Source organism: Pseudorasbora parva, chromosome 5 (genome assembly GCF_024679245.1).
Source record: "Pseudorasbora parva isolate DD20220531a chromosome 5, ASM2467924v1, whole genome shotgun sequence".
Classification (NCBI taxonomy): Eukaryota; Metazoa; Chordata; class Actinopteri; order Cypriniformes; family Gobionidae; genus Pseudorasbora; species Pseudorasbora parva.
This window is the reverse complement of record NC_090176.1, coordinates 6,040,636-6,062,393: the sequence shown is the minus strand read 5'-3', so window position 1 is coordinate 6,062,393 and position 21,758 is coordinate 6,040,636. Positions and strand designations below refer to the sequence as shown.

Here is a 21,758-nt window from a genome sequence, read left to right as displayed (position 1 = left end):
TTTTGAAATGAAAATAATCCTATAACTGAACACTAGTAGTTTGAAACGACAGAGGAGACTCGGAGTAATTGCTCCATAAACCATCAGGAAACCGCGGTGAGAAGAAGGTAAAGTAACACTCGTGATGTTTACTTTATTACACTTCACCAAAACCACACTACAGAAGAATGGTGTAAAACCCACAACCTTGAGATTATTAAGTTTGTGACATTAGAACTAAATATATGGATAAAGAGCAAGTATACAACTAAAGTAATGGTTTTCTAATTTCACTAAACATTTTAATTCAAATTTGTGAATATTGTTATTAAACATGGACCATTATTTTCATTAAATAGCTTCTTTCTGTTATTTTGGGCTCAGTTTGTAAATATAAGAAACTAGTTTAGACACTAAATGGAGGCAGAAGCCCACAGCACAGAATGGACCAATCACTGGTACTTCTCTGGGATTCCATCAACATTGTGACGTCACAGTATCAGGTATTAAAGTGCTTATGCTTTGTTCAAGCCTTTTCTCTTGCTGTTCGTTGCTGATTTTAGTGTTTCTTGTGTTTCTCACTCGACTCGAGCTTTATTCACAACGATTTGCTAGCATTTCATGCCAATATTACACAACTTTTATCTTCAGTACTCAACTTTTATCTGTACACGACTTCAGTCATCACAGATAAATACAACCCGTTGATCTTGCTGCAGATCCCTCGGTCTACGCTAGCTAGCTTACTTGAGACGTCGAAATGGTGCTATTGACTGCACTTGGGCTATATGCTTATTTCCAGAGGAGAAGGAAAGAGGCTAAAGACAGCCACTCAGGTCAAGATGACCACGAGGACCAGAGCGAGGAGGTTCCACCTGTGGAGAGTAATGATGGTAAATCAGATGATATGACAATACGTTACTCTTTTGATCATTGGAGTCTGCGCTGGCTATACACTTATTTTTATGTTTAAAGGTGTTTTGAGGACTTTAAGTGTCTTTAAGTTTGTATCTTCATGAATTAATGCATTTACACAGAAATTAAAATTAATATTAATCACATTCATGATGTTTATTGTTTGCACACATTGACTGACGACTGAAAAACTGGAAAGAATGTGTTCAGTGTGAATTCCCCCGAAAAGTCTCTTCATAATGTACAGCAAGCGTAGATACAGTAATGTGAGTGTTTTATTAATAATGTTGGTGTGATTGCCCTCTGTAGGTCAGTCGTCTTCTCAGGACAGCAGCGGACCTCCTCAAGTCTTCCACATTTCAGAGGAACCCATCACTGCTGACCCTCGAGGTGACCAGGACTGGATTGACGACTCCTTCAATGTTTTTAAACGTGCCATGACAAAATTAAATGGCGACTCCTTCCCAACCCCTGTCCATGATGCTCCTGACACGAGTGTGGACGTCACCCGAGCTTCAGATGGTAAATGAGATCATTAAAGGTGCACTATGTAGCATTTTTGCAGTGAAATATTCAAAAAACGCTAGGCAAGTGTAAAATATTTTGTTCAGTTGAGTACTTACAATATCTCAAAATGTTTCCAACTATTTGTAAATCATGAGAAAATGGCCATTATAACCAATGAACCGGGACGTCTGAGAGAGCCGTCTGTCAATGGTGTCATATCTTCGCTACTCTCGGTTTCCGGTTTTATTCTGAAGCGCTTTACTCTTAGCAGCGTGAACAAGAGTCACAGCAGCCGCTGAGCGAACACACAGAGTAACGCCATAACATAATTTTAAACACTTAAATGTGTATAATATGATAAACTGAGCTGCATTACCATATTCTCATGACCGGTAAAAGCGGAAATGGCACTGGCGACTGTGGCATAATAAAAGTCCCGCTGCTCGCGAGGTGTGTGTTGTGTTCAATCGCTCCAGCGGCCTCGCTCAGCTCCTCAACACTCGCTCCTGCTTCACACTACAGTAACGTTAATAATCGCATCCCTGAACATGATTTCTGCCCGAGTCCTATTTGCCACCGGCTGTGAGGTGAAGACCAAATGTCCCAAGATGCTGAGCTCAAATTTGGCGTCGTCAAACTACGCCTTTGTTTTGAATAGGCGACCTCTAGTGGACGGAAAGTTACATAGTGCACCTTTAACATTATGTCATGAGAATGTATTACCTCAGATTCTTTATTGAAGTATGTTTGTTTCCTAACAAAGTGAATATGCACATAAAAATGAGTTGCAGTAATGTGAGTGTTTTATTAATAATGTTGGTGTGATTGCCCTCTGTAGGTCAGTCGTCTTCTCAGGACAGCAGCGGACCTCCTCAAATCTTCCACATTTCAGAGGAACCCGTCACTGCTGACCCTCGAGGCGACCAGGACTGGATTGACGACTCCTTCCAAACCCCTGTCCATGATGCTCCGGACACGAGTGTGTGTGTCACCACTGCTTCAGACAGTCTAGCAGAGGATCAGAGAATAATTATGGGTCAGTTTGCTAAGAAACGCTAACATAACCTAACACACATGCACTCTTTAATCAGCAGGTCAATGGGTTATACTTTAAATTCATGCTTTCTTTAAGGGTAGTTGATAACATGGAAAATGACTTTTTTTGAAAGTGTGTGTGTTAGATCAAGGTTTAGATCAAGTAGGTGACCTTTCTTTCTTTCTTCTTTTAACAGACATCGGTTCCTCCAGATATGAAATGGGCACTGAACTGGGTGAAGGAGGCTTTGGGACGGTTTATGCAGCGACACGTTTGAAGGATGGCCTTCAGGTATTCATTTTCATTACTTACAATATCTATCTAGATGATTATTTGTGTCTTATATCACACACTTATATTCTCTATTTAGTGCACTTCACATGTCAGACCTGTTTTAATAGACAGACGTGCTCTGCATGTAAATGTTTGTTCAGGTGTAATGATTGTAATTTGTGAACTCTGAACACATGTATTATAAATAATTCTAACGCAAATCCATTTTCTGTTAATTTTTCATCAGGTGGCGGTGAAATGTGCCTCCAATCGGGAAGCAAGATATACCAGGATTGTAAGTCGGCTGTGCTCTCTCTGCTTTACCTCTCAGTCACTGTTTTCAGTTTTATACATCTCATGTTAACATTAATCACAGATTATAAATTATAAATATATTATAATGACTGTCTTTCTTCTAGAGCAGTTATTCCAGACCCATCCCGCTGGAAGTGGCTCTGCAAATGTTTGCCAATCGAGGGCCCAGTGCTCCTAACATCATCCAGCTCTTGGACTGGCAGGACGAGCCTCACCAATACCTTATGGTGCTGGAGCGGCCCATGCCCTCTCAGACATTGGATGTGTTTTTAACAAGCTACACGGGCACCAACCGTGAAGATTTGGTACGCCTTATTATGTGCCAGGTCACATTTGCGGCTCAGGCCTGCTGCCGGCGTGGAGTTTTTCATCGGGATATCAAGCTGGAAAACCTGCTGATTAACCCGGACACCTTAGAGGTCAAATTAATTGACTTCGGATGCGGAGATTTCCTCAACAGCGCGGGTTATATCTCCTTTTCTGGTATGTATAATTCCTCAAAGCTGCGAGGTGTGCCTCAAACTCTGGTGCCGATTGCGAGCCGTTCGCACAGGACTCGAGCAAGTCGAGCTCTCATGAAGCCTCAGGGAATGGGATCCACTGTTAGCATCAAATCCTTTCTTGCATGATGATGGATTTCTAGTCCAGATGTTGTGTTAATGTAAATGTGAAAATGTTTTCCTCCAGGCACAAAAGAGTACTGCCCCCCTGAGTACCGGATCAGCGGCCACTATCACGGGGAACCTGCGACGGTTTGGTCGCTCGGCGTACTCTTGTACGTTATGCTGTGCTGGAATTTTCCGAGGTGGCGAGACCTGGAGGAGATAGATCAGAACATCTGGACCAGAAACGGCTGTTCACAAGGTGAGATCCTCATTTAATTCTGGATCTTATTGGACAGATCAAAACAACAATGCAGGAAAATGAACATCTGAGCCCAGTGGCTTAATAAATGATGGCTTTGAGGATATTTGTGAAGTTTAAGCTAATAATCAGACGTCTCTCCCTTCGTTCTCCACAGAATGCTGCGATTTGATTCGCTGTTGTCTGCAGGTCTTCCCAAAGAAGAGGATTGAACTGGAGAAAGTCGATCTCCACGACTGGTTTCAGGTTTTCATTACATTTTGAAGATTTTGACACTTAGCTTTATTCACGCTAGTTATCGATTTGTGCTGCAAACCTCATTTAGTCACATGACACGTTTCAGTGCTGCTTTTCACTCATGCTTTTAAATTTCCATTTTGTTTTAACTTGATATATTTAGCCTCTTTTTATTCGTATCTCTATATTGTTTGTGTACTGTATTGAAACAATAACCTGATTTCTGTTTATGTTTCAAATTACAGACTAGAAGTAATAAGGAGAGAAAACAGGAAAATAGAGGCGGGGTCGCTCCCCGCTTTCCTCCTGGACTTCCGAGGAACCAGCGTGCCTGCCCAATTTTAAATCTCTGAAAAAAAGGGGTTTTCTGGATTTTTAAATATACACACACACACACACACACACACTCTCATTTGATAGAAAAACGTTTTGAAGAAATGTTTTGTACAAAGTAAAAAAAAAAGTAAAAGTATTTTATTTTCATTCATGAATTATTGTTTATTATACGTTATTATGTTTTTGAGGAGGTATCATGTGACATAAAACAAGAACTAACCCTGCCCTGAACTTTACCTTATCTGATATTTCACCAAGACATCAAATGTGAAGTGTCAGTTATTTACTGTAAATTATACAATGACTAGTTATTTTTCAGGTCAAAAATCTGTACATTTAAATGTGCATTATTCACTGTATATAGTGCGTAAACTGTCTGTTAACCAGTTTACAGTTGTTTACTGTTTAAATCTCTCTATTAGCGTTACTCGATCTTAGCGCTGCGTTTGATACTATCGCTCACAGCATCCTGAATAGACTCGAAAGTTATGTTGGCATTAGTGGAAATGCATTGGCATGGTTTAAATCACACTTATCTGACCGCTGTCAGTTTGAAGCAGTAAATGAAGAGATGTTACAAGAGAATACTGTTACCTAGAATACTGTCTAACCGTGCGTTCACACCGCCGCTGGCGAGAGCGTCAAAATTCACTCTTGCTGCCCTGCCAACGACGCTGTAGAAAGCTTTGTGGACGCGCTGCCGCTCTGCGATCGAATGTTTTTTCTTTTTTTAAACTCTATAAAGAGGCCACAAATCAAACAAGCATGTTGATTGATAGACTGACCACTAGTAGGGTATAAATTAACCTCATGAAATTGTTTAAATGTGAAAGAAAGAATGAATTGCATACCCGCTGAAAAACAAGCATTCTAGCGCCTATAAAATAGTGTTGCGCGACTTCTTAACAAATTAAACATCACTTTGAATGGTCTCGGCATAAATGACAGGGAAACCCGCACAGCAATGATCAACTTCTCCTACATTTGGCTTGGGAACTAATGTCGTCGGAACCAAAGTTTACAGGCCTGCGTTCTCTGGATTTCTCTCAAGCGGAGCACTTCTACATTACAATTGGTTGCCGCCCAACCACGTCATTTCCATAAAGTTGAGCTGATTTCAACTCTCCTCGACGCCCAAATCGTCCCAGACGCGCCGCGCCGCTCTCGCCGCCCGGCTCCCATTGAAAATGAATGACTTCTGGCCACCTTGCCGCTCTCGCCACTGGTGGTGTGAACAGTAACACTGTCGAACACTTCCCATAACACCTGATTTACTCGTTGCATCATAAGAAGAATGGCATCTACACTAATGTTAGTCTCTCTGTTTATCCCGAGGTTAACTGCAGTCAGCCGGATCCAGGCCGTGTCCGGATGGGATGGTGGAGCTGCGTCTGGAGATGACCAAGGCATCCCTGAAGTGTCTGCTGAGAGCGTGTCAATTAAACTCTGCCTGTAAATGCTGCATTGACGCTTCATCTCTGTCATGACAACTCCAATCTTTCGAATATCCATTTACCTGATATGACTTGAGACCTGCAATGTTGCCAGAATAATAATCATACACTGTTTGAGGCCAGAGGAGAACTGGCACCCGACTGGGCCTGGTTTCTCACAAGGTTTATTTTTCTATTCTGGCCCTGAAGGAGTTTTGATTCCTTGCAGCTTTGAGCCTTTAGCCTTTAGCTTTTGGCTTGCTCAGTTGGGGAGACCTGAATTTCAATGATATTACCGGTCTGTCCACATTGACACTATATGATAATTGAAGTTAGCTGGATGACATCACCATTTTCACCAGGGCTGCTGTAGCTGAATCAAATTCTGTTGCATTATCTCCCTATTAACACTGAAGCTGCTTTGAAACAATTAGACGTGTAAAAAGCGCTATATAAATAAAGGTCATTTAAAAATCATGATTATTTTTTTAATCATGTCATTTATCTCTGAACATTAATGAGATGTGTTCTAAGTTATATTAGGGTAAAATACTACAGAAATGTAATAAAGTAATCAAATGTAAAATTAAACGCTGCATGTTTTCACTGTAAGAATTAAATATAGATTAATCTTATTAATGCTTATTAAAAGTTGTGCACCGCCTATAGGCTCATATTACAAACACACTCTTTATATACTGACACAAAATACTGCGCTGTTGACTTTAGAGCAGGTGTGTGTTGGTCAATGGTCAGTCGTTTTCAGTTTCTCAAAATAGCAACTCGCCAACAGTGCTCCAGAACACACCTGGTGTTCAGACCAGACGCCCATGTCTGAACAGATGAGAGAGTGCATTTGATATTTAGGTTTGCATTAGGTTGCCTAGCAACGTAGTGAAGAGGACACTGGCGTTGTCTGTTCGCCGCTTCTCCACCCACAAATCAAGTTAACTGTACAGTTAGATTTAGATTTAGTTTTTTGTTTTCTTGTGGCTGTGACTTCACCAAACCACATTGTTTTGAGTTTTATGAACTTTTTTCTTTTAATTTAGACAAACTTAAGTTTAACTGAAACTGGGTTGGGATTTCTATTTCCCAGCATGCTTTGCCACGACACTCAAAAATGACAGTAAATGCTAATGACGGTTTATATTATGTATTTTTGTGCAAGATTAACATTAAGTGTGAGATTTAGTAGTGTTTGTTTCATTCAGCAAGTGCATTGTGTAACCAATGATCAAGGCAGCATTTATTGAATTAGCTAGTCAAGTTTCCACTAAAATGTGAGATTACATGATATTTTTAAGTTAAATGTATGAATTAGCTTACTCAAATATTTGAAGTTATAAGATATTAAAATGTATGAGCACAAAATAAAAATCAGCAAGTTCTGCTAACTTAACCAATTGCCTTTTTCGTGTGTACAGTGTGTACTTAAAGTGACACTTAGGTACACTATTTACAAATGCACTTAGCTACAGTGGGAAACCAGTCTTGGGCTTGGGTTTATGCTCAAACAGTAACATTACACACTAGCTAAAGTTAGAAAAGTCAAATCGTGTTTTACCAGCCCTTTAAGCACAATGATTGAATGAATCTTTGAGGAATGAATAAGTGCAATCCCCCTTTTATTCCGTAATGACGATGATACACAATGATGAAGTGACGTTTCGGTTTCACTCATAGTCATGGCAGGCAGAAAACAATAGAATAGGAAGAATCATGTAAAGTGTCCATGGGGTAAATTGTCATAGTAAAGCAATTATCAAACCATCGTTTTGGCCAACACATAATAAAAAAAATTAAAGCAGAAATGACGATTTTATCCAAAGATGGCATCTTTGTGTGACATATATGTTATTAAAATAATATTTATTTAGTTAAACTTTAGTGTTTTTTAAATTTTTTATTATACTTATATAGCCTGACAAGCCAGACCCACATCAAGATGTTTGGTCTGGAAACTCTCCATTGACCGCTCAATCCGAGGGGCGGATAAACGGTTGTCTTTCAAACTCCCTCTGCACGTGATAGGATAGCGCTACAACCGACCAGAGCAACGAAGGTGAAGCGGAGCTCGTTGACAGATTAAACATTCGTCGTATCCGGTCGGCAAAACTCAGAACACATCTTCCCTTTTTAAGAATGACTTCAGTGCCGTTCTTTGTTCTTTTCTCAGAGAAAAGCTTAACTCCAAGTCTTCCAGAGTCGCAGTCAAAGCTGATTCGAAAGACCGCCGTTCGCCAGTTTCTGTGTTTACTAGAAGCACGCAAACGCAACTCGGTCGTCATTATGTTAAGCCCCGCCCACAGACTCTATACACGATGTGATTGGCCCAACCAGAGTTTGGCGTTTACAGCTCAGAAGGGTATTGAGAGTTGCTAGACGACACTCGCAGGCAGATTAGATTTGCTGCAGTCTAGATTTCTAGGCTAATACTTATACACTTAATAACCAAACTCTGTGTAATTTAATCCTTATACACTACCGGTCAAAAGTTTGGGAGCATTAAGGTTTTAACATTAAGGTCGCACCAAGGCTGCAATTATTTGATAAAAAAATACAGTGAAAAGAGTAATATTGTGAAATATTATTCCAATGTTAAATAAGTGTTTTCTGTGTGAATATATGTTAAAGTGTAATGTATTCCTGTGATCAAAGCTGAATTTATCATTATTACTCCAGTGTCACATGATCCTTCAGAAATCATTCTCATATGAGGATTTGATGCATCCTTGCTGAATAAAAGTATTTCTTTCTTTCAAAAAAGCCTGACCCCAACTTATGAACGGTAATGCATTTCATATCCACCCATCTATTTGTTTGGTTATGAGTCGATAATGCACATACTGTAGTCCGCAGGTAATTTTCACCGTAGATGAATAAATAAATAAATGAAATCAAATAGACCCTTCAGGGTGATGCACACATGCTCTATCAGACACACACACTCTCACAATGACTAAATGAGAAATGGCAGAAATCTGTGGCCTGTTGAGTGTGTTTATGGCATTAAAAAATCAGGCTGATCGAGAGAAGACTGTTCCAGCAACAAGTGTGCTGTAGATCACCTTCAGTATACAGCACTGTCTGATATTGGGCATGGGCGCGAGTGTGTGAGCGTCTGAATAGATTATGTGTGTCTGAATCTTCCCCCCACTAACTATTTTTGGCCAATCAAATCACTGCAAATTAGAGTGTGAAATTGGCAGCATGTGTTGCCATGCGGTTGCCATGACAGCCAGAAATAAGTCTCATGCTGGTGTCCTCACATCACGAAACGGCTACTCTTGTGTCCTCTGTCCATTTCCCATGTCCCGTCTTGGCTGTCTTCCCCAGCGTTCCTGTGTCCAGCGAGTGGGCAGAGAGGGAAAATATTTACCTCGGAAAACAGCAGCTCACTGTTCACACAGACTTCCCTCCGCTGACTCCTACGCACATTACAGTTGACGTCTGTGCACAGAAATCATAAAGGCTGTGCATCGACTAGATTTTAGTAGGGAGAGCATGCTATATATTTGATAGTATATACTACAAAAAGAATGCAGTATGCAATGATAAATCTTTTTTTGTCACATAACCTCAATACAGTTAAGTAATAATTCTGAATAAAGATTATTGTATACACTGTATAAAAAAATCAGGCCCCAATTGAAAATTTTCAAGTGACTGATCACATCAAAAAAATGTATTTGGCCAAACTGATTTTCTGTTAATTAAAGTGCATCAATTCACAGAAATTTGGCCAACTGAAAAATGTGATCAGACACTAGAAAATGTTCTATTGGGGCCTGAATTTTTTTAAGGTAATACATCTATCTTTCTACTTAAAAATGTCACATTTCAACGTGTTACCTGCCATTTTTTTGTTTACTCTCACATGTCACTCTTTCTCAAAAAGTATAACATGCATTTCATAGCATTTTTGCTTTCGACATCCATTTGTATGGCGAATGAGTCTAGTATCACTTAATTTAAAAAACTGGTAGATCTGCTTAGTTTTTGACTCTCTTAGAAGAAAACGAATGCAACCCTAGGTATTTATTTGATGTACTGGCTTGTTTAACAGGGTTCAGACATCTCCCAACACCACAGCAGTAAAGACTTCATGGATTTCTTTACTTGCAAGATTGATAATATTAGAGAGAAAACTATAACCATGCAACCTACAGTATCGCATCAGACGTCGAGCTATAGACGCCCTGAGGAACAATTATATATTTATATATTATCTATATCTATTTATTCACTGCTATAGGAGAGGAAGAACCGTCTAAACCTGTTAAATCATCAAAATATTAGACCCTATATCGACTAAGCTACTGAAAGAGATGCTTGCAGAGGTCGTAGATCCTCTTCTTAATATCATTTATTCATCCTTGTCATCAGGATATGGCCCAAAAACTTTTAGGCTGGCTGTTCAGCCTCTCATTAAAAAAACACAACTTGATCCTAGAGAATTAGTTAACTACAGATATATCTCAAATCTCCCTTTTCTGTCAAAGATACTGGAAAAGTGTATCCTCATTGCGTTTTAGAAAGAAACGGTCTCTGTGAGGATTTCCAGTCAGGATTTTAGGAGTACTGCAAGGCTCAGTGCTAGGACCATTGCTTTTCACCCTGAACATGCTGCCACTGGGAGATACAACGCTATCTCACGACTAATTCGTATACGTATTTTATGAGGTGGCTAATTCGTATGAATTTCTACGAACTCACTTGTACGAATTTGTACGTTTTGTCTAAACCCCAGTGACGGGTAGGTTTAGGGGCGGGATTTGAGGTATATAGGTCATCCGTACAAATTTATACGAATTTGGCAACTTGTCAAAAACATACGATTTAGCTAAAAACATATGAATTTGTACGAATGAGGTTAAATTCGAAAAACGAATTAGCCACCTGATTAAATATGCTCATATTTCACATACAACATATGCTCTCAATGTCAAATGTGGAACAGTTAGAGCTTTGTAATGCTACTGGGTGGATGACCTGAACATTTAATAAATAAACTCCAGCTGATCCAAAAACGCTGCAGCTCGAGTTCTTACTAGAACCAGGAAATATGACCATATTAGCCCGGTTCTGTCAACACTGCACTGGCTCCCTATTAAACATCGCATACATTTTAAAATCTTGCTTATTACTTACAAAGCACTAAATGGTTTAGCTCCCCAGTTCTTGAGCGAGCATTAACACATTATACTCCATTACGTCTACTGCGGTCTCAAAACTCTGGCCAGTTGATAATACCTAGAATATCTAAATCAACTGTAGGCGGTCGATCATTTTCCTATTTAGCTCCTAAACTCTGGAACAGTCTTCCTAGCATTGTTCAGGAAGCAGACACACTCTGTCAGTTTAAATCTAGATTAAATACCAATCTCTTCATAGCATACACATGACATATCGCATTTCTATAATTAAAATCCATTAAAGAATTGTTAGGCTGCATAAAGTAGGTCAACCGGAAGCGGGAACACTTCCCACAATATCCAATGTACTCGTTACATCATAAGAAGAGTGGCATCTATGCCTAATATTAAGCTCTCTGTTTGATTGTACGTTATTTGAGTACTTATGTTCGTCATTAAAACAAAAACTTTTGACATTTGACTGTTATTTTGATAATTGCATTAATAATAATAAAAACATTCTTATTTTGTGAAAAATAACTATACATGATGGAAAGTTTTTATTACTATTTTTGAACTCTGCATCAACTTTTTTTTTGTTGCCAATCAGTAGATGATAATACTAAAACAACACTGGCATTACAGATCGTACAGTAGAAATGTGCTGTTTAGTCACTGAATTCACGTCTAATTTCCCCCAGTGTGTTGACCGGCTGCATGTTAAATAAAACAGCTTTTATTAGGCTACAGATTTTATAAATTATTCATGTTTGTGTAAACCCTTAAAGTCAAGATGGAAAGCATCTGCTAAATGTTATGTAACTAACTTGTATCTATCACAACCAAACAATTAAACCATGAAATAAACAAAACCTGCCTGATGAAAAACAGAGCCTTGTGTGTGTGTGTGTGTGTGTGTGTGTGCAGATATTCAAACATCACTTTGTCACACAAACTGCAGGACCTGCTTTCGTCCTTCACTGTAACATGCTCTTGTCAAATGTTTCTTATTTACTTTATAAAGAGGGCCTACATTGTATGGACAAAAGTATTGGGACATCAGACCATTACACTAACAGGAAAATGCAATGACATTAATTTGGAGTTGGCATACGCTTTGCAGTTATAACAGATTCCACTCTTTTGGATTGGTTTTTCACAACATTTTAGTTTCTGTGGGAATTTTTACCTATTCATCCAGTGGGACATGTGTTAGGTCAGGCACTGTTGGATGACAAGGCCTGGCTCTCAGACTCCGCTCCTGTTCATCCCAAAGCTGTTCTATCGGGTTGAGGTCAGGGTTCAGTCAAGTCAAGTTCATCCACACCAAATTCATCCAACCATGTCTTAATGGACCGACGCTTTGTGCACTGGTGCGCGGCCATGTTAGAATGAAAGCGGACATCCCCAAACTGTTCCCACAAAATTGGGAGCATGAAATTGTCCAAAATGTCTTGGTATGCTGAAGCATTAAGAGTTCCTTTCACTTTATAAAGTATCTTCTTATTAAACTGTTGGTACACTTAAAAAGTTCTCAATGCTTCGGTTTGCATGTAGGGACCCTCATTATGCTGCCGTGTTAGTGTGAGGCTATTTTGAGCCTTGTTAGTGGTATTAACTAGCGATTTAATTGTACTTATTATATGCCCTACTAGCATCATAAGCTAATCTGTTTTAGAGATAAAACTCTTTACGTTCGATTTTCATAAAAACGCATCCCAGAGAATGATCTACTCGGTAACCATCTGTTACCCCTGGGTTAATTTCTCACCGGAGTTGTCCTTTAAGTGACGAGTGATCCAAAATTCACAATGTCAGTGGTGAGTACAAATGGCTACATTACCTAGCGTCCTTGAATGGATGAAAGTAAAATCACTACAATCTGTTGCAATACTAGCCTGACAAGCCTGACCCACAGCAAGATGTTTGGTCTGGAAACTCACCATTGACAGCTCAATCCGAGGGGCGGATAAACGGTTGTCTTTCAAACTCCCTCTGCACGCGATAGGATAGCGCTACACCAACCAGAGCAACGAAGGTGAAGCGGAGCTCACTGAAAGATTAAACTTTCGCCGTATCCGGTCGGCTAAACTCCGAACACATCTTCCCTTCTTAAGAATGACTTCAGTGCCGTTCTTTGTTCTTTTCTCAGAGAAAAGCTTAACTCCAAGTCTTCCAGAGTCGCGGTCAGAGCTGATTCAAAAGTCCGCCGTTCGCCAGTTTCTGTGTTTACTAGAAGCACGCAAACGCAACTCCGCCGTCATAATTTTGGCCCTGCCCACAGACTCTATACACGATGTGATTGGCCCAACCAGAGTTTGGCTTTTACAGCTCAGAAGTGAATTGAGAGTTGCTAGACGACACTCGCGGCAGATTAGATTTGCTGCCGCTAGGGTGCGTCTAGATTTCTAGGCTATTGCAATGCCTCAACTCTAAGAAATCGGCGAGGCAGCTATCAAAAGAAGATCCTGGCTTTTCTCCATTGTTGTTTTGCATGCAGTTTTTAGCTTGCCGCGTATAAACTGGAGGTGACACATTTAGTGTACAATTAAAATCATCAGCTATACTTTTAAACAGCTTTAGACGTTCATACTGTTGGTGAACATATGCCCTCCCTCTCTATAGTAAAACAGCTCATGTGTGAGGTCGCTCCCACGAATGCGTCATCATGTGACAGGAAGCTTGTAGTCCTGACTGTGGTAAACGTGCTCGGGACCGTTTGCCACCGCTGGGGATTAGAGGTAAAAATACTGTAAATGTTCAGTTTCTTGCATAGACCAATAGGTTCACTTCTTAAGACCTCAGTGTATCAGGAGCCGCAGGTATTAAAGGGATAGGTCACCCAAAAATGAAAATAATTTACTCACCCTCATGTTGTTCCAAACCTATGTGAGTTTCCTTGCTGAACACAAAATAAGATATTTTGAAGAATGTTTGTAACCAAGCAGAGAGAACAACCATTGACTACCATAGTAGGGGAAAAAATACCATGGTAGTGAATGTTTGCTCTGCGTGCTTTGTTGACAAGTAATAAAACGTGTGGCTGAGGGGGTGCCCTAGGATGATCATGTTTAATACACATTATGTTTTATTTAGCTTGTTCTAATTCTGTGATTAATGGGAAGTGGGCCTAAGGCGACACTAGAAGGCGCCCGCGCCCCCAACACAACTGTTGCCCTAGGCCAGTGGTTCTCAAACCTGTCCTGAGGACCCCTCACCACTGCACATTTTGTCTGTCTCAATCATTAGCCACACCTAATTAAAGTCTTGCAGTCTCTACTAATGAGCTGATAAGTTGAATCAGGTGTGTTAGATGAGGGAGCCATGCAAAATGTGCACTGGTGGGGGGTCCCCAGGACAGGTTTGGGAACCACTGGCCTAGGCAACCTCTATTGCCTATAGACAATACTGGCCCTGCATTAGACATATATGCTGGGTACGCTGGGGAAGTATTTATCATCTCATACATCTATTTTGTAACTATTTTAAGTGTAACCATAACCAGAAATAGTCATTAAAGGGGGCATATTATGCCCTTTTTTACAAGATGTAAAATAAGTCTCTGATGTCCCCAGTATGTGCAGTTTTAGGTCAAAATACCCCACAGATCATGTTTTATAGCCTGTTAAAATGGCTACTTTTTGCAGTGGGCAAAAACACAGTTTTTGTGTATGTCCCTTTAAATGCAAATGAGCTGCAACTCCCTGCCTGTTCTTTCAAAAAGAGGGCGGAGCTTCTTGCCTTGAATTGTCCCTCTTTCAGGCGATACACCTGCATTGCTTACAAGACACTGTTGCTGCTCGAGTGCAGAGAAAATGGCGGACAGTGTACAACTGGCTGAGGAAGGAAACTGCTGATACGGAGCAGACTATCAGCGCCATGGGTGGACGCATGTAGATTAAGGGGCGGTAATATTATAATAGATCACCTTCCAACGTCATGAGGGGAGAGTAATCTGAGCGGCTGTTTTTTTTCACATGCTTGTAGAAAAAGGCTTACCGAAACAAAGTTGCTGGGTTGTCCTTCTTCATGTTTTCTGGGTTGGTAGATGCACAGAGGACAAAAGACCACGTCTCAAAGACGGCTCGGTCATGCAGGTTTGCGCTGCACAACATCAGGAAGATCAGACCGTTCCTTACAGAGCATGCAACAGCTTCTTGTCCAAGCCCTGGTCATTTCTAGACTTGACTATTGCAACGCGTTTCTGGCTGGACTTCCATCATGTGCAATCAAAACGCTTCAAATGATCCAGAACGCTGCGGCACGTCTCGTCTTCAATGAGCCCAAAAGATTGGATTGGATCAAATCTTGAAAAATGGTTGTTTAAAAGGGAAAGAAAATCTGAAATCGGATTAGATCATGGAATCCAATCCTAGTTTTAATCTGGATCAAACCTTCGGTTTGTGCTGTTCAAAACTTGTCAGTAGGATTTTGGATAACTTTGATCCAAAAAAACAGGATTATCCTGATCCCAACAGGGGGTAGGATTTCAAGGTGGTTTCCAGGAAGAAAATGTAGTAAAACTTTTAAAATTGGTCAAATAATACATGTGCATCAAGTAGTGTATATACTTTAATTTATATTTTGCACTTGACTTGTGTAACCGTCGTAACAGTAGATAAAGTAGGCATAGGCTACCGATTAAGCTATTTACAGTATAGTAAAGTAAAAATAAAATAAAAATGATCTTGTCCCCATGAAATAATCCCCCAAACAGATTTCAATAACAAACAAATATAATATATTCAATTTTTCTGTCATTCATCACCGTAATTTAATTTCAATCATCAGAGATGAGCCTGTCAAAAATAATGTCTAACAATTGAATACCTTACTATCTGTCCAGTCAGTCCAGTTCATTCTGGTTGGTGTGGTTCTTCAACAGGCTCAGGTGCTTCATTAACATCCTCACAGAGAGGAACATTGTGCCTGGTAGCGATGTTGTACAGGACGATACACGCAAGTATTATATTGCAAGCTCCTGTGGTTCCACTCGCAAGTATTTAAAGGTGGGGTAAGTGTTATTTCAAAACCGTTTTACAAAACGGACTTGGCCGAGTGCAATTACAAACTTGTAGCCAATCAGCAGTAAGGGGCGTGTCTACTAATGATGGTGGGAAGAGAACACTCAGTGCACGTCATTATTCACAACACATGATGGATATTAGCCGATAACTTACATGTGCTGGCTTTAGCTTGAACATGCTCGTGTGTCACGTTCGCTTGTTTGTCCATTTGAGATCATATTGTGTCTCACTTCAGCGATGATAAAGACCCGTTCATTTCCACACCGTATGGAGCATCTAAACCTCCTCACTGTGTGCTTCAAGATCAGCTCACAAAATGTGTCCCACAAGTAAGATACTATACTCCTAATATATGTTTGTTTACTCTTTTCATGATCTATATAACCCTTATCCGGTCATAATTAATATGTTGTTAACTGGACTATCGTGCTTGTGTACTTTCATTAGTTGGACTGTCGGCTCGTGTTCTATCGAGTTGTTCATGAGAACGGTTTGTGTTTTGTGATAGCTATAACTCTAATCTGGTCATAATTGTAATATGTCGTCAGCTGGACTGTCGGCTCGTGTTCTATAGAGTTGTTCATGAGAACGGTTTGTGTTTTGTGATCGCTATAACTCTAATCTGGTCATAATTGTAATATGTCGTTAGCTGGACTGTCGGCTCGTGTTCTATCGAGTTGTTCATGAGAACGGTTTGTGTTTTGTGATCGCTGTAACTCTAATCTGGTCATAATTGTAATATGTCGTTAGCTGGACTGTCGGCTCGTGTACTATCGAGTTGTTCATGAGAACGGTTTGTGTTTTGTGATCGCTGTAACTCTAATCTGGTCATAATTGTAATATGTCGTTAGCTGGACTGTCGGCTCGTGTTCTATCGAGTTGTTCATGAGAACGGTTTGTGTTTTGTGATCGCTATAACTCTAATCTGGTCATAATTGTAATATGTCGTTAGCTGGACTGTCGTCTCGTGTTCTATCGAGTTGTTCATGAGAACGGTTTGTGTTTTGTGATCGCTGTAACTCTAATCTGGTCATAATTGTAATATGTCGTTAGCTGGACCGTCGGCTCGTGTTCTATCGAGTTGTTCATGAGAACGGTTTGTGTTTTGTGATCGCTATACCTCTAATCTGGTCATAATTGTAATATGTCGTTAGCTGGACTGTCGGCTCGTGTTCTATCGAGTTGTTCATGAGAACGGTTTGTGTTTTGTGATCGCTATAACTCTAATCTGGTCATAATTGTAATATGTCGTCAGCTGGACTGTCGGCTTGTGTTCTATCGAGTTGTTCATGAGAACGGTTTGTGTTTTGTGATCGCTATAACTCTAATCTGGTCATAATTGTAATATGTCGTCAGCTGGGCTGTCGGCTCGTGTTCTGTCGAGTTGTTCATGAGAACGGTTTGTGTTTTGTGATCGCTATAACTCTAATCTGGTCATAATTGTAATATGTCGTTAGCTGGACTGTCGTCTCGTGTTCTATCGAGTTGTTCATGAGAACGGTTTGTGTTTTGTGATCGCTATGACTAATCTTGTCATAATTGTAATATGTCGTTAGCTGGACTGTCGGCTCGTGTACTATCGAGTTGTTCATGAGAACGGTTTGTGTTTTGTGATCGCTATGACTAATCTTGTCATAATTGTAATATGTCGTTAGCTGGACTGTCGGCTCGTGTTCTATCGAGTTGTTCATGAGAACGGTTTGTGTTTTTGTGATCGCTATAACTCTAATCTGGTCATAATTGTGATATGTCGTCAGCTGGACTGTCAGCTCGTGTTCTATCGAGTTGATCATGAGAACGGTTTGTGTTTTTGTGATCGCTATAACTCTAATCTGGTCATAATTGTAATATGTCGTCAGCTGGACTGTCGGCTCGTGTTCTATCGAGTTGTTTATGAGAACGGTTTGTGTTTTGTGATCGCTATAACTCTAATCTGGTCATAATTGTAATATGTCGTTAGCTGGACTCGTGCTCGTGTTCTATAGAGTTGTTCATGAGAACGGTTTGTGTTTTGTGATCGCTATAACTCTAATCTGATCATAATTGTAACATGTCGTTAGTTGGACTGTCGGCTCATGTTCTATCGAGTTGTTCATGAGAACGGTTTGTGTTTTGTGATCGCTATAACTCTAATCTGGTCATAATTGTAATATGTCGTCAGCTGGACTGTCGGCTCGTGTACTATCGAGTTGTTCATGAGAACGGTTTGTGTTTTGTGATCGCTATAACTCTAATCTGGTCATAATTGTAACATGTCGTTAGTTGGACTGTCGGCTCATGTTCTATCGAGTTGTTCATGAGAACGGTTTGTGTTTTGTGATCGCTGTAACTCTAATCTGGTCATAATTGTAATATGTCGTTAGCTGGACTGTCGGCTCGTGTTCTATCGAGTTGTTCATGAGAACGGTTTGTGTTTTGTGATCGCTATAACTCTAATCTGGTCATAATTGTAATATGTCGTTAGTTGGACTGTCGGCTCGTGTACTATCGAGTTGTTCATGAGAACGGTTTGTGTTTTGTGATCGCTATAACTCTAATCTGGTCATAATTGTAATATGTCGTTAGCTGGACTGTCGGCTCATGTTCTATCGAGTTGTTCATGAGAACGGTTTGTGTTTTGTGATCGCTATACCTCTAATCTGGTCATAATTGTAATATGTCGTTAGCTGGACCGTCGGCTCGTGTTCTATCGAGTTGTTCATGAGAACGGTTTGTGTTTTGTGATCGCTGTAACTCTAATCTGGTCATAATTGTAACATGTCGTTAGTTGGACTGTCGGCTCGTGTTCTATAGAGTTGTTCATGAGAACGGTTTGTGTTTTGTGATCGCTGTAACTCTAATCTGGTCATAATTGTAACATGTCGTTAGTTGGACTGTCGGCTCGTGTTCTATAGAGTTGTTCATGAGAACGGTTTGTGTTTTGTGATCGCTATAACTCTAATCTTGTCATAATTGTAACATGTCGTTAGTTGGACTGTCGGCTCGTGATCTATCGAGTTGTTCATGAGAACGGTTTGTGTTTTGTGATCGCTATAACTCTAATCTGGTCATAATTGTAATATGTCTTTAGCTGGACTGTCGGCTCGTGTTCTATCGAGTTGTTCATGAGAACGGTTTGTGTTTTTGTGATCGCTATAACTCTAATCTGGTCATAATTGTAATATGTCGTTAGCTGGACTCGTGCTCGTGTTCTATAGAGTTGTTCATGAGAACGGTTTGTGTTTTGTGATCGCTGTAACTCTAATCTTGTCATAATTGTAACATGTCGTTAGTTGGACTGTCGGCTCGTGTTCTATCGAGTTGTTCATGAGAACGGTTTGTGTTTTTGTGATCGCTATAACTCTAATCTGGTCATAATTGTAATATGTCGTTAGCTGGACTCGTGCTCGTGTTCTATAGAGTTGTTCATGAGAACGGTTTGTGTTTTGTGATCGCTGTAACTCTAATCTTGTCATAATTGTAACATGTCGTTAGTTGGACTGTCGGCTCGTGTTCTATAGAGTTGTTCATGAGAACGGTTTGTGTTTTGTGATCGCTATAACTCTAATCTTGTCATAATTGTAACATGTCGTTAGTTGGACTGTCGGCTCGTGATCTATCGAGTTGTTCATGAGAACGGTTTGTGTTTTGTGATCGCTATAACTCTAATCTGGTCATAATTGTAATATGTCGTTAGTTGGACTGTCGGCTCGTGTTCTATAGAGTTGTTCATGAGAACGGTTTGTGTTTTGTGATCGCTATAACTCTAATCTTGTCATAATTGTAACATGTCTTTAGCTGGACTGTCGGCTCGTGTTCTATCGAGTTGTTCATGAGAACGGTTTGTGTTTTGTGATCGCTATAACTCTAATCTTGTCATAATTGTAACATGTCGTTAGTTGGACTGTCGGCTCGTGATCTATCGAGTTGTTCATGAGAACGGTTTGTGTTTTGTGATCGCTATAACTCTAATCTGGTCATAATTGTAATATGTCTTTAGCTGGACTGTCGGCTCGTGTTCTATCGAGTTGTTCATGAGAACGGTTTGTGTTTTTGTGATCGCTATAACTCTAATCTGGTCATAATTGTAATATGTCGTTAGCTGGACTCGTGCTCGTGTTCTATAGAGTTGTTCATGAGAACGGTTTGTGTTTTGTGATCGCTGTAACTCTAATCTTGTCATAATTGTAACATGTCGTTAGTTGGACTGTCGGCTCGTGTTCTATCGAGTTGTTCATGAGAACGGTTTGTGTTTTTGTGATCGCTATAACTCTAATCTGGTCATAATTGTAATATGTCGTTAGCTGGACTCGTGCTCGTGTTCTATAGAGTTGTTCATGAGAACGGTTTGTGTTTTGTGATCGCTGTAACTCTAATCTTGTCATAATTGTAACATGTCGTTAGTTGGACTGTCGGCTCGTGTTCTATAGAGTTGTTCATGAGAACGGTTTGTGTTTTGTGATCGCTATAACTCTAATCTTGTCATAATTGTAACATGTCGTTAGTTGGACTGTCGGCTCGTGATCTATCGAGTTGTTCATGAGAACGGTTTGTGTTTTGTGATCGCTATAACTCTAATCTGGTCATAATTGTAATATGTCGTTAGTTGGACTGTCGGCTCGTGTTCTATAGAGTTGTTCATGAGAACGGTTTGTGTTTTGTGATCGCTATAACTCTAATCTTGTCATAATTGTAACATGTCTTTAGCTGGACTGTCGGCTCGTGTTCTATCGAGTTGTTCATGAGAACGGTTTGTGTTTTTGTGATCGCTATAACTCTAATCTGGTCATAATTGTAATATGTCGTTAGCTGGACTCGTGCTCGTGTTCTATAGAGTTGTTCATGAGAACGGTTTGTGTTTTGTGATCGCTGTAACTCTAATCTTGTCATAATTGTAACATGTCGTTAGTTGGACTGTCGGCTCGTGTTCTATCGAGTTGTTCATGAGAACGGTTTGTGTTTTTGTGATCGCTATAACTCTAATCTGGTCATAATTGTAATATGTCGTTAGCTGGACTCGTGCTCGTGTTCTATAGAGTTGTTCATGAGAACGGTTTGTGTTTTGTGATCGCTGTAACTCTAATCTTGTCATAATTGTAATATGTCGTCAGCTGGACTGTCGGCTCGTGTTCTATAGAGTTGTTCATGAGAACGGTTTGTGTTTTGTGATCACTGTAACTCTAATCTTGTCATAATTGTAATATGTCGTTAGCTGGACTGTCGGCTCGTGTTCTATCGAGTTGTTCATGAGAACGGTTTGTGTTTTGTGATCGCTGTAACTCTAATCTGGTCATAATTGTAATATGTCGTTAGCTGGACTGTCGGCTCGTGTTCTATCGAGTTGTTCATGAGAACGGTTTGTGTTTGTGATAGTCATCCCTTCTTTTTCATTGAATATTCGACCTGGATTAGTAACACAGATTCTGCCATAGTCGTTGCCTGGGTTACGTATGTGTGGGGCGGAGCTACCAATATAGGGCCGAGACCCTTTTGTGGGTAGGGGCGTTTGTTTTGGTGATTTGAAATATCAACAACGGTTACCAGAAAGCACTTACCCCACCTTTAAAGCGTGCAAAGCGTCTCTTCAGAACTCTTCAATTGCACATCTTGTTTTGCTATCAGAAGTGTTGACACGTGCCTGCACAGGTGTGGTTGCTGCAAGAAAAGAGACATCAGCCATGGTAGGGGTGGATAGGCACTGTCTCCTAATATTATGCCA

At 40.2% G+C, this 21,758-nt stretch overlaps 1 protein-coding gene across 1 annotated transcript; it reads left to right on the top strand.

The window, feature by feature from the left end:
* Positions 1 to 1,172: 1,172 nt before the first annotated feature.
* Positions 1,173 to 4,479, top strand: LOC137075815 (serine/threonine-protein kinase pim-2-like). Its single transcript, XM_067444769.1, has 8 exons — positions 1,173 to 1,416; positions 2,240 to 2,437; positions 2,634 to 2,728; positions 2,958 to 3,005; positions 3,130 to 3,508; positions 3,713 to 3,889; positions 4,047 to 4,135; positions 4,372 to 4,479. Exons 1-8 carry the CDS (start codon positions 1,332 to 1,334, stop codon positions 4,477 to 4,479), a joined length of 1,179 nt encoding a protein of 392 aa, XP_067300870.1. The 5' UTR covers positions 1,173 to 1,331.
* Positions 4,480 to 21,758: the final 17,279 nt, after the last annotated feature.

Bases quoted from the DNA above. Each gene is read 5' to 3' on its own strand.
- LOC137075815 (XM_067444769.1), top strand. From the start codon at position 1,332: ATGACAAAATTAAATGGCGACTCCTTCCCAACCCCTGTCCATGATGCT. The intron at 2,729-2,957 runs GTATTCATTTTC...ATTTTTCATCAG, and splicing joins GTTTGAAGGATGGCCTTCAG to GTGGCGGTGAAATGTGCCTC. The intron at 3,006-3,129 runs GTAAGTCGGCTG...TCTTTCTTCTAG, and splicing joins AAGCAAGATATACCAGGATT to AGCAGTTATTCCAGACCCAT.